The following is a 13,763-nucleotide window of genomic DNA, read 5'->3' as shown; positions in this document are numbered from 1 at the left end:
GCAATGAAAACAAGAAAGCTGAGTTATATACAGGCAATACACAGCAATATAGCTGATAAATATACAGGTCAGAAGAACAACAATCAACGCAAGAGGGATAGTGTCTTTAGCTTGTCGCTGACAGCACAGTTTCGCCAGCAAGTTCAACTAAGGTCGAACGTTAAGCTAGTTGGTGAAGCATAATCCAAAGTTTTCACAGCGCATACAATGAGGACGAGCAAAGAAGACACACACAGCATACCAAGTTTCAGGAAATTTCGTTGGGCCAATGGCGCCAAAATACGATAACTACACTTTGAAATCCGTGACGTGACGCGTGGAGATTCGGGCGCGAAATTTAAAAATGATACTTTGAAGTTCATTTTCTCCTATATCAATAAACCTATGATGGCTATATTAACGACATTAGAGTTCTCGGAGTACAATTTATCAATGTAAACTGATTCATTCTTCCTCTTTAGTGTCTCTTTAAGCGCTGCACCCAATCGCGCATGCGAGTTTTTGTGAGTGGGCGAGTCGTTGGCGAAGGCAATAAGGCTGCGCAAATGACACACGCCAACACATCATTGTGTATGGGCAAAAGGCGCAAGATACACTGCCTTCCGTTAAGGCATTTTTCATCGCTACTATCGTGACTGAATGCGTTATATCCTAGATGCCTTATGTATGCGCTCGATAGGCGTCCAAACATTGGCTTTTCTCTTTGCACTGATGCAGGTTTGTGACACCAAGTACCACTACACAAAGATGGACTACAACTTGGCTGTCTACGACACCGATTACGATGCTTCGCCCATTGGATGCAGGAAGTTCGGCCTCTCATCCGGCGCCTTCAACCGCCTCGGTCACGTACGAAAACTTCACCAGTACTTGCAAACCGAATACAACCGCCCCGAAAAGATATTCATCTGCAGGACCGTCAGCTAGCCGCACCACAATTTCACGAGGACACATGCCATTGCGAATAAATGACGTGATGAAAAGAATATTTGTGACACTGGTGCTTTTTACTGCGAAGCTCTCTATAGTTGGACTGAAACGTGCGCGGTGTTCGCTGAAAGCTTATAGCGGGCATCTGTCATAGAAATGGGGCAATCCCCACTGCTCACATCTGGTCCACTAAATTGAGCGAGACTTCAGTGCACTCCTCGACGATGGTCGCTATGCGAAGCCGACGAGGATAAATACTGAAAGCTGGGTATAAAAGAGATTCTAAATGCGACACGTTAGTAAACATTTCATAAAAACATTACACAGCCACGCTGACCAAGCATCTTCACGGAGTGGAAGTGTCGATGATTTTTTTTTTGTACATCGTGCGTTTTTTTCTGTATTCTCTCTGCGAGTACTTTGGCGTAGCACATGCTTGTGATGTTCACGTATAAGACGCGACGGCGTCTATATTTTCTGAAAGATACATTTTACAGTTTCTTTTAAAGGCGAAGCCTCCCTATCTAGACATCCAGGCGAAAAATAAATGTCAACAAAACTTCTGCGTGGATATTCTTCACGGTACCCCGTCAGTAGCCCAATGGCTTTGGCATTGCGATGTTGAATTTTAAGCCACACCTTTCAGCGCAGCCGTAACGGGGTGGGGGAATTAACTCCAATATTATATCATTCAAGGCTTACTTGGGAATGGGTTGGAGGGCTTCTTAAAACCTAAACTGCGTCTGTTAAAGCTGTCGGTACTTCGGCGATGTGTGAATCAGAATTGTGGATCTTGCAGAAATGCTATATAAAAAAAAGGCTTTGTTCTTGCGTGCTCTGCTGCAGGCGTAGAATCTTCATAATTTCATGCATCACCAAACGAAGAAATCTTTTTTTCGCAGTAAGTGTGGTTTAAAGTGGGGTCTTTCCAAACAAAGGACTTGAACTCAGTGGCGTACCAACTCGTTCGCGAGTTGGTACTATATATATATATATATCGGCCATTGCCAGGAAAACTAATCTATGCAGCTTTTGGAGGAAAAAATTCCTCCAGTGCGTCCACATAATATGGTATCTGTTCTAGTAGAAGGTGTATACGTGGACGCTTTGATAGACACTGGTGCTTGTTTATCGGTTATTGATCGTTCTTTGTGTTCTCGTCTCGGGAAAGTCACCACCCCTTATGATGGACCTACATTGTTGGCTGCTCAAGGGTACGCGATTCGACCTTCCGCCACGTGCACCGCTCGTGTTTTCATTGATGGACTTCTCTACGCTACAAACCAGACGTCCGAGAAAATTCTCATCCCTAAAGACACCACAATGGCTTGCGTCACGGAATCCCAGCCTCTCTCGGTTGTTCCGCTCGTGCCGGCGTCCTCTGACCCTTCTTCTGTTGAACGTTCCCCATGCATTTCTGCTCTCGCTGCGACTATCAGTCCCGACCTGACCTCATCGCAGTCAGATGAGTTGCTTGCCTTGTTACAAAAGCATGCGACATCGTTTGATGCCCATTCCTCCTCTTTGGGACAAACGTCCCTTGTCGTGCATCGGATCGAGACGGATGGCACTTCTATCGTACGCCGTCGACCATATCGCGTCTCTTCATCCGAGCGGAAGGTCATTGGAGAAAATGTCGCCGATATGTTGCAACGGAGCGACATATGCCCCTTCGCGAGTCCTTGGTCATTCCCTTTTTTTTAGTACGGAAAAAAGGCGGTTCTGTGCGATTTTGCGTAGACTAGCGGGCACCTAATAAGATCACCCGCGAGGACGTCTACCCCATGCCGCGCATAGACGATGCCTTGGATTCGCTACACGGTGCCGAGTACTTGTAAGTCTAGACCTGCGTTCGGGCTATTGGCAGATACCCGTGCACGAGAACGACAAAGAAACGACAGCGTTTTCAACATCAGATGTGCTGTACGAATTCAACGTCATGCAATTCGGCCTTTGCAACGCTCCAGCAACATTCGAGCGCATGATTGACACCGTTTTGCGAGGTCTGAAATGGAAAACTTGCTTGTGCTATTTGGACGATATCGTTATTTTCTCGTTAACATTCCATCAGCACTTACAACGTCTAGATGAAGTTCTCACGTGCCTTGCCGACGCAGGCCTCCAGCGAACACCAAGAAGTGCCGTTTTGCGAGCAAGACAATTAAAGTGTTAGGTCACATCGTAAGCAAGGACGGCAATCGTCCTGATCCAGACAAGATTTCCGCTGTCCAGCACTACCCGCGTCCTGAAAAAGCCAAAGATTTGCGCAGTTTCCTCGGCCTCGCTTCCTATTTTCGCCGATTCATTCGAGACTTCGCCTCAATCGCTTCGCCGTTGCACAAGTTGCTCGGCTCCGGCGTTCCCTTTGTGTGGTCTCCTGAATGTGAATCGGCGTTTGTCCATCTGAAGTGTGCCCTCACGTCCGAACCAGTCCTTTGCCATTTCGATGAAACCGCACTTACACTCCTGCATACGGACGCTATAGTGGTCATGGCATTGGTGGTATTCTGCTACAGCGAGACAAGTCTTCACGTGAGAGGGTCGTCTCATACGCCAGCTGTGTACTGACACCTGCCGAAAAGAATTATATCATCACCGAGCAGGAGTGCCTAGCCGTCGTTTGGCTGTACAGAAGTTTCGACCTTATCCTCACGGCCGCCACTTTACTGTGGTTACAGACCATCACGCCTTGTGCTGGCTCTCGACACTCAAAAACTTGTCTGGCCGCCTTGGTCGCTGGATTCTTTGTTTGCAAGAATATGACTTCAGTATTACCTACAAGTCGGGGAAAAAACACCAAGACGCCGACGCGCTTTCGCGCTGCCCGCTTCCCTGGCAACCATATAACGACACCACCACTACCGCACGCGACGAGCTCTCGGCCATCCCTTCTCCACACGTTTCATCCTTATCTACTAGGGCCCGACTTCTTCGAACGAGTGTGGTTCATTGTTATCTCACCAACGCGCTGATTCTTACTGTCACCGCCTCATGGACCGCCTTGACGGGACTTCGCGGCCCCCTAACGCCCGTCTTCGCCGACAGCTGACGCAATTCAAGCTCGACAACTGCGTCCTGTACCGCCATATCTACCATCCTGACGGTCAACGCTGGGTGCCCGTTCTACCTCACTACTACTGGCCGGGCTTGTCCACTAGCGTAGCGAAGTACGTTGCTTCGTGCGCGCTTTGTCAGCGTCGAAAGCTCCCCACATCAGCTCAAAGCGGACAACTACAACCACTCCCGTATCCGCTAGAACCATTTGAGGTAGTTGGCATCGATCTGTACGGTCCGCTTCCTATGACAGTCACCGGTAATCGATGGATAGTTACAGCTGTCGACCATCTGACACGCTACGCCGAAACAGCTTCCGTGGCTTCTGCATCAGCTTCCGAAGTTGCTGATTTTATTTTCCGAGCCCTAATCCTTCGTCACGGTGCTCCTCGTGTCATCCTGAGCGACCGTGGAAAGGAATTTCTTTCACAACTCGTTGACGAAGTGCTCAAGGCATCCGGCACCACCCACAAAACAAGCTCCATTTACCATCCTCAAACAAACGGGCTGACTGAACGCTTTCATCGCACTCTCCCAGACATGATAGCCATGTATATCCAACCGGACTACAGAAACTGGGACGCAATTTTGCCATTCGTGACTTTCGCGCACAATACCTCCGTACAGTGCACAACCGGTTACTCGCCATTCTACCTCGTCCATGGACGTTTCCCCTCTTCTTTCCTCGACGTTTCCGTCTTCTCTGCGCCTGTTAAACCATCTCCATCCACCAGTGAAGAATACGTGTCCCGGCTGCTTCATTGCCGCCAGCTGGCCCGCGTCAACACTGAAGCAACAGTATCACAAGCTTGAATATGATGCATCTAATCGCGCCGTGTCCTTCAGCCCTGGCGCTGAAGTGCTGCTGCTTACACCCATTCGCACTCCTGGCTTGTGCGACTAATTTCAATTACGCTTTATTGGCCCCTACACGGTCTTGTAGCAAACGTCTCCCGTCAGCTATCGCATGGTACCCGGTGTTCTCCCAGTGGGCCGCCGCTGCCGGGTCGCAGAGATAGTCCACGTGTCACGCATGAAGCCTTGCACAAGGCGTTCTTCTCCGCGTTAAATTGCGGTCAGGATGAGCGCTCTCGCGTGGGGGGGAGGGGGGGGGATGGGGGGATGGGGGGGGGGTGTTATTGGGGGCGTTCATTAGACACATCTACCCTCTTCATACATGTTCATCATCAAGGGTGTTCGTCGTCTTTATCGGTGGTGGGAACTCGGCTTGATTGTGATCTGTGCCTCGGGTGTGATCGCTTCACCGTGCCGTCAGGGCCTAATAAAGGTCGCGTTAACCTTTGCGTTAGGGATGGTAAAATCGATGAGCGATTAATCGATTATTCGATTAAAGGTCCCAAATTAATCGATTAATCATGATCTATTTGTGCCTTTCGATTACTCGAATTAATCGATTAAAACTATTTGATTAATCGATTACGGCATCTCCCACTCCCGCCCCCAACCTCGCCCCTTGGCCGGAGCGCATGACTGCGAGGCACGCTATCCTGAGACGCAGACCCTGAACGCTGTCCTTAGACGCAGGAAGTTGCAAAGCCGAATACAACTACTTTTTCTGGTTCTATTTGGGATGCCGTCGATCGCGCACTTCTACGCAATTGCGTTGCACTGGAGTACGATCCGATGAACTAAATGCCTTCTCAGTTCAAGACATACTATAATAACCCTGTAGTCGATCGCCGCTCCAATCCGAACCCACTTGAGACTTGGCGCAGCATGCGAACTGGCCTAGATCATGTGTTTGACGTTGAAATTGAGTATTTGCCAATTCCTGCAACGTCAGTAGCATCCGAGCGCCTTTTTTCGTATGCTGGATGTGTGGCGACCCAAAGGAGGTGTCGGTTGTCGCCCGAGCATCTCGGGTAACTGACATTTCTTCGCTCAGCAGAAAAAAGCATGTGGTTCGGAGCGGCAACCCCATGAAACAAAACAAAAGGGGACTTTTGAGAAAGTAAGCAGCACGGCGATTCGCCAACTTTCAAAAGAGGAGTTTATTCTTTTGTGTAAATTTCATACGTGCCAGCGCATCGTCTTGTAGCTTATTTTGTTTGTGTTTGCTTTTTGCCGCGCTGTTTCATCGTGTTGCCGCATAAACGCATGTCTGCTTACACTGGGTAAACGAGTAGTTTTCGTCACCTGTAGTGTCAATCGCAACTTTCTTTGTATTTTATTCAACCCTCAGATTTTACTCGTTTCTTGTGTAAGTGCGGCATTGTAATGTGCGCTGCTTATTTACTCACTGGTTCTTAGTGCCGTTCTGTTTTACTCTTTAGCAAATAAAATATTGTTTACCAATGAAACAGAGAGAGAAAATGTATTGTAAGGCAGAGAGGGTGGCCTGAGCTAGTACGCCCCTGCCTGCTACTCTGCACCGGGGAAAACGCAACGGGGCAAAAAGAGTGATGAAGTACGATGATGGGGAGATAATTAGGTAATCCGTATATACATAATAAGATACGTTTGCTAGCGTAAAGAGGACAACGACGCTAGTAACCATCCTTTATTTGCTGTATACCAACTAGCCCAACTGTCCGCCTTGTAGGGTATATATACCACTTTCATAATTGTTGAGCTAACTTTCCTACGATGCAGTTAGCCCAATTAATGGCAGCTAGTCACTTCTTCAAACAGCGTGTTCAAGCGTGGTTTGCTTGCGCTGAGACGCGGAAAGTGTAAACTCGGCTCTCTTGACACGAACACGCATAATAGACAAACGCCAGCACGTGCAACTACGACCTCGCCTTCTCTTGAAGCACGAAAGTTGCTGCCATTAGTTGAGAGAAAATGTAGCGCAGGAATGCGCACTCGCGAATTGTGAAAAGGTCCTTATAGACCCTTTATGTAATCCACAACATTACGCGTCGGTTTACCGAACGTCTAGCATGCAGTGCATTACTATTGAAGAAGTGACAGTAAGGTTTCGATGGTCCTTCGTCGTCGTCGATCACGGAGATCTTCGTTGATGATCGGCAGCGATGATGCATTCACACGTAGGCAGCAGTGGTGGTTAGATGAATTTAGTAGTTTATGTGAGCGTAAAATAATGGATACAACTGAGCTAGAAATATACAAGAGATTAAACAGGAATAACACACAGTCTCACTCTTCTACTTATTGAAGAAGTTAGAGCCCAGACTGTCTTACGTTGCGTTCGCCGCTAGCCTCACTGATCTATCAACACATGATTTCAGCCCAGGCTAGCCTTACGTACATAGTACGGAGCCTCACCGATCTATCAGCAAAGCTGATTACAGCCCAGACTGTCTTGCCGCACTCGTGCAGCTCAATATCTCCTGCCAAGAACAAAGAAAATGGGCGGTGGCCGCTCTTGGTCCATCCCTTGACCACGGCGGCCAACAAGAGCGTAAGTATTTCTTGGCCTCCGCCCACCGGGCAGGGCCTAAACGGAAAGCCCAGATATTCCGAAAAACACTGCTTTCCTCCTTTCTCTTCCACGCATGTTCATTCACGGTGTCAGGAGCCAACACCACGTGCGCAGAATTTATCGCTTACACATTCCACTCCTCGGCCAGCAAGCAGGCCGTCGCCTGCGACTCGGCGCGAACATGACACCACAGGGGGTATTCTGCAGTGTGTCCCCGTGGCCGGTAGATGCCTTCAAACAGCGCGGCCAGCGCCTCGGACCCAGTCCGTGTTTTGACCGGAATTCCTGGAGCTCGAAAACCAGGCCTCCGCGGCTCTGGGCCAGATGTCACGTCCAAACGGGAGGCAGCACGCACTCGCCCGCATGGCGCCACCGCAGACGGCTCGACCGTCCTGAACGCTCCCGAACACAGCGGGAGACGGCGCAGACCCCTCTCGGCCTTCCGCGAACTCGCGGTTCATTCCTTGGCGCGAAAACCGCAGCCACCATCGGCGTGCTAGCTAAAGGGCCTCTGCCCTCTCTCCTGAACGGCTCGCAGCCATAGAGCGGCCTTACACGCCCCTCCTAAAGAGTATACTGGGCTCTAAACGTGCTCAGCTATACTACAAATTAAACAAAGGCCGCGGAAGCATTACGTCCGAGCTCCATGAAAAATTATTTACAGATCCATGAAAAGCAGCCTTTTCGTGCGGAATAACGCTGAGAATGATACACTCAATAAAGCATACATGTAAAATGGGCTATACAGGCAAGGTAACACGACATATTTCATTTCACTATAAAGCACAACACTCGCAAAGAAACAAAAAAGAAATCTAGTATGCACGTGGCACAAGCGCTCTAGATACAGCTACATATATCTACAAAGAGTCCAATGCACCACGAAGAGTTCCGTGCAGTTCTATAGTTCAGCACACACCACACTTGAGGTGAACGGGAACATTCACGCCCGTCCAAGCTAGCATGGCTCGTTATTGAGCTGGCTCCCATGAGCCATTCTGAAGCCTTGACAGTGCATCCGCATTGGCATTATGCGCGCCTTTCCGATGGCGCACCGTGACATTGTATCGCTGCAATGAAAGTGCCCACCTAGCTAGCTTTGCTCCCTGCGGAGTGCTGGTGGTCAGGTAAGACAGAGGGTTATGATCAGAGACCACATTCACCACTGCTCCAAAGAGCCAATAGTCAAATTTCTTGAGCGCCCATATTATTGCAAACGCCTCCCTTTCTATCGTTGACCAGCGCCCCTGTGTCGGGTTAAATCGATGGCTAGCGAACGCTATCGGCTTTTCTTTCCCGTCTGCCGACATTTGAGTCAAACAGGCTCCGGCTGCCGTGGCCGACGCATCCGTGAAGAGCCAATATGGCTGATGAGGGTCAGGAGTGTTCATGGCGACAGCCTGGCACAACGACGTCTTTAAGCTATCGAGCGCCTCCTGGGCATCTTCTCCCCATGGGATTTCATTTGGCACCCCCCGCCTAGTTAACGCTGTGAGCGGGCCCGCGACGTCCGCGTAGTTCGACACATACTCGCGGTAATACCCACAAAGCCCCAAGAGGCTTCTCACTTCCTTCTTTGTGCGCGGCGGTACAAGGCCTTTGATAGCAGCTATCTTTTCTGGGTCTGGGCCGTGAGTTCCCGAGCCAACCACATGTCCTAGATAACGGATATGTGTCTGCGCTACCTGGCATTTTTCAGAGCTTGCCCTCAGACCGGCATCACCAAGAATCCTAAGCACGGTGTCCACATGGCGAAGGTGTTCCTCCCATGTGTCTGAAAAAATTGCTATATCATCAAGGTACGCTGATGCATAAGCCTGGTGTGCTGACAGCAATGCATTAACCATCCGCTGAAAGGTAGCTGCTGAGTTCTTCAAACCGAAGGGCATTACCCTCCACGCGTACTGCCCATCGTGTGTCACGAACGCCGTGAGATATTCACTTTGGGGATCCATTGGCACCTGCCAGTACCCTCTCCTGAGGTCAACTACAGTTATGAAATTTGCGCGCCCCACTCTGAAAATTAGCTCTCGTGGATTAGTCATTGGAAAGGCATCCACGCGCGTGACAGCATTCAACGTCCTATAATCAATGCACATGCGCATTGACCCGTCTTTCTTACCCACACACACAACCGGGTGTGCGAATTCACTTTCCACTGGGTATATAAGCCCCAGATCAAGAAGTTCTCCAACCTGCCGACTAACCTCTTTCTTTAACAGCTCTGGAACTCGGTAAGGGAATGTCCTTTTGGGCTTACAACTATCCTCCAACTCAATACGATGCCGACCTACCTGAGCCATCCCAGGCTTTCCATCAAAAACACAGCGATGTTTCTGAAATACCCTCTCAATCTCCTTCCGCGCGTCAGGACGCAAATGATCCAGCTTTTCGGGGGGTATCACACTATCTCCATCTGCAGTAGGCACCGCCTGTGGCGCGTACTCCACATCACCAAACTCTTCGTCCTCTTCGAAGACCACCCCAACGTGGCTTACTCTAGCATAGTAGGGCCTGAGCCGATTTGCATGCACCACCGAGGACTTTCCGTCATTCATTTGTAGGCGATAAGAGTGTTCCCGCTCTTTACCTGTTATCGTGAACGGCCCCAACCACCTGGCCGCCATCTTTGTTGCCCTAGCTGTATCAAACAGCAGCACTTGGTCTCCAACAATAAATTCTTTACTTCGCGCCCTCCTATTGTACACTTCAGCATATCTGCCCTGGTGTGCAGTGCTTGTCAACTCCGCTACGCTCGCGGCAAGATCTAGTTGCTCACGCAGTTGTTGCAAATACTTCGATGGTTTCTCTCTTAGAGTTGCCGGCACAATTACTTCACCCGTCCAGGTCTGTTGCAAAATTGATAGAGGCCCGGTCGGGTTTCTGCCATACAACAGCCTGAATGGCGACACCCCTGTGGTGCCATGTGGCACTTCGCGGTACGCCCACAGCACAAATGGGACAAGCTTGTCCCAATTCTTTTGGTCACGTTCTATTACATGATACAGCATATTTTTGAGAACCCTGTTCCATCTTTCCACCACGCCATTGCTCTCGGGGTGTTCAGGGGTGGAAAACCTTGGTGAACAGCCCAATTTTTCCAACATCAGCTGTGTCATTTGTGACTTAAAGTTTGTGCCCTGATCAGAACAGACCATTTCCGGAACACCGGTGCGACTAAAAATTTCCAGTAATGCCTCGCATGTGGCCTTTGCAGTCAACGATCGGAGTGGCACCACCTCAGGCCATCTAGTGCAAAGATCAACGAGGCACAGGGCATATCTGTGGCCTCCCGCCGACGGCACATCGATAGGGCCGATGACATCTACATTAACCACCTGGAATGGGTGTTCCGGCCGCGTGAGTGGCGTAATGGGTATCTTGTCACTTTGCCTTCTATCAGACCGCGTCTGGCACTGATGGCATGTCTTACAATGCTCAACAATATCCCTTTCCATTCCTGGCCAAAAGAAACTATACTTTATGCGTTGCCTGGTCTTTTTCGACCCCAAGTGTCCACCCCATAAGGACTCATGCGCCAGCTCCAACACCTCGCTGCGCCTTTCAACCGGCAGGACTAACTGTCTGACCTTGACTCCCGCTAAAGAGTCCCGATGGTATAAGAGCCCGTCTGCCACAAACATGCCAGCTTTCTTTTTTCTTGCATCCTCCCATGACCTTCGAGGACTATCATCTGAAAGCTGCTCAGCTCTAAATTGCTCTCGCTGATTAGTGACCTGATCGGCAAAAGCGGGACCACTTTCTCCCGATTCTTGAACCTCATCAACCGTTTCACCGCGGCCACAGTTTAAAACTGCTGTATCGCTGTCTTTCATTTCACCTGATCGAAGTCCCACTGCACTGACGACATGCGTAACACTTTCCCATTCACTCCCATTGTCTTCTTGTGCATGCAGTAACTCCCAATCCTCTTTTGACAGCAGACAGTTAACTCCATCCGCGAGCTGGTCAGTAATAGCACACACTAGATCAACCTTCTGTGGTTGTCCCACCCTTCCCGGGTAGTTTAAAGCTATTGGCAATGTAGCCAAAGTTGCTTGGATGGTTTTTCCAAACGCCGACTGGAGCCTTACTGCGCCCGATGAATCCTTTACCCTTTGCGGAAGTATCCCTTCACGTATCACCGTTATTTCGCTGCCTGTGTCCAGCACAGCTTCAGTAGTTATGCCACCGCACGTGATCGGGATAAGTTCCAGTTTCGACCGGCCCGAGCCAGCACTTCGCTCGAATACTTCCACCCTCGCACTCAGCACCCTTTCCTGCTCGGGTGGCGGTAACTTATCAACAATGGCGACATTATGGACTCTCTGTTTAGGCACTATTAGTCCACGGCTATCTCTATTCTTTTTTTCTCCCCTTCCCCCTCCCCCCGTGTAGGGTAGCAAACCGGGTATAATCTGGTTAACCTCCCTGCCTTTCCTTCGCTTTTATCTCTTGTTATCTCTGTTTAGGCACAGTGGTCAACTTCGCATGCTGCTCCTTACTTGAGGCCTGAGGACAATCCCTAGCCACGTGACCCTGACCGCGACAAATGTAGCACCTTACATTGGCCTTTTCTATGCCGGCCTGCCTGGCTAACGGCGGAGCAGTTGGCACTCCAAGCGTCTTAGTTGCTCGACCCTTTCCTTTCGCCTGTTCAAAAGTCTCGAGAACTTTAGCGACCTCTACAGGTTTGAACCACTCTTCGCCCTCCCGCAAAAGAACATACTCTAGACCTTCCGGGCCCAAACTCGCCTTCATTCGGTCAGCGACCATTAGCTCAGCAACCGCTTCCTTAGTATCCGCATTACGAGATTGCAGGTAATACGCGAAGTACGTTCTGGCCCGAGAAGCGAACTGAGCCCATGTTTCTTCTCTTTTCTTCGTCACCTTTTGAAACCTGTCTAAGTACTCAGCTGGGGTGAGCTTAAGTTCATTTAGTACCGCACGTTTCACGATCTCATAATCCACACACTCCTCTTCACTCAAGCTACACAGCATATAGCGGACTCGCTCAGACAGCGCAGGCATTATCAAGTGTACTCGGTTGCCTTCCGGTACCTGGAAGGATGAAAACAGATTTTTCCACCTCATCGAACCACATCGGGACATCCGCGTCGCACGGCAACCTGTATGCCTTCAGCATTTTAGCGCATTGTGCTACTCCGTCAATGCCGGTATGGCGGCGGTCGTTCGTTCCCGACATCGAAGGCGACCTACTCGATTGCTCAATCTCTGCTCTGCGTAGGGCTACGCGTTCACATTCAAGCTGTAGGCGTACTTTTTCGAGCTCGAGCTGCAGGCATCGTACTGCCATTCCCTCTGGATCTGACCTATCCGGATCTTGTAGAGCGCCTAGCGCCCCACTACCACCTCCGGTGACCGACTGCTCAGACTCGGTCTCTCTGAAGCTCGGTAGCTCCTGCTGTCTCTGATCTTCTCTCTGCTCAGATGCACCATCCTCGCCCACACTAGACCCCACAGCGCTTGCCATTCTGCGCGTGATCATCTCTAGCCTCACAGAGCAACAGCCATGCCAACTTAGACAAAGCGTAAGGAATCCCGCTCACCCGTTTCTGCTGGGGGCCTCCGATGTGGTGCGGCTCCCGACGACTTTCGATGGCGGTGGGACTCGCTGGCACCTCCTTGCAGTTGCTCTTCGTGTGGCTTGCCGATCCTGTCGGGCTGCGCCAGTAAAGTTTCGATGGTCCTTCGTCGTCGTCGATCACGGAGATCTTCGTTGATGATCGGCAGCGATGATGCATTCACACGTAGGCAGCAGTGGTGGTTAGATGAATTTAGTAGTTTATGTGAGCGTAAAATAATGGATACAACTGAGCTAGAAATATACAAGAGATTAAACAGGAATAACACACAGTCTCACTCTTCTACTTATTGAAGAAGTTAGAGCCCAGACTGTCTTACGTTGCGTTCGCCGCTAGCCTCACTGATCTATCAACACATGATTTCAGCCCAGGCTAGCCTTACGTACATAGTACGGAGCCTCACCGATCTATCAGCAAAGCTGATTACAGCCCAGACTGTCTTGCCGCACTCGTGCAGCTCAATATCTCCTGCCAAGAACAAAGAAAATGGGCGGTGGCCGCTCTTGGTCCATCCCTTGACCACGGCGGCCAACAAGAGCGTAAGTATTTCTTGGCCTCCGCCCACCGGGCAGGGCCTAAACGGAAAGCCCAGATATTCCGAAAAACACTGCTTTCCTCCTTTCTCTTCCACGCATGTTCATTCACGGTGTCAGGAGCCAACACCACGTGCGCAGAATTTATCGCTTACACATTCCACTCCTCGGCCAGCAAGCAGGCCGTCGCCTGCGACTCGGCGCGAACATGACACCACAGGGGGTATTCTGCAG

General features: G+C 50.1%; 1 protein-coding gene across 1 annotated transcript; it reads right to left on the bottom strand.

The window, feature by feature from the left end:
• Window positions 1-7,514: 7,514 nt before the first annotated feature.
• Window positions 7,515-12,884, bottom strand: LOC125759509 (uncharacterized). Its single transcript, XM_049418369.1, is given in 4 exon segments — window positions 7,515-7,705; window positions 11,283-11,688; window positions 11,867-12,469; window positions 12,471-12,884. Coding segments are annotated over 4 exon segments (1,614 nt in total).
• Between the last annotated feature and the right edge of the window lie 879 nt (window positions 12,885-13,763).

The sequence above is a fragment of the Rhipicephalus sanguineus genome, chromosome 8, assembly GCF_013339695.2.
Source record: "Rhipicephalus sanguineus isolate Rsan-2018 chromosome 8, BIME_Rsan_1.4, whole genome shotgun sequence".
Classification (NCBI taxonomy): domain Eukaryota; kingdom Metazoa; phylum Arthropoda; class Arachnida; order Ixodida; family Ixodidae; genus Rhipicephalus; species Rhipicephalus sanguineus.
Note: the sequence above shows the minus strand (reverse complement) of the source record. Positions and strands in the feature narration are given on the sequence as shown.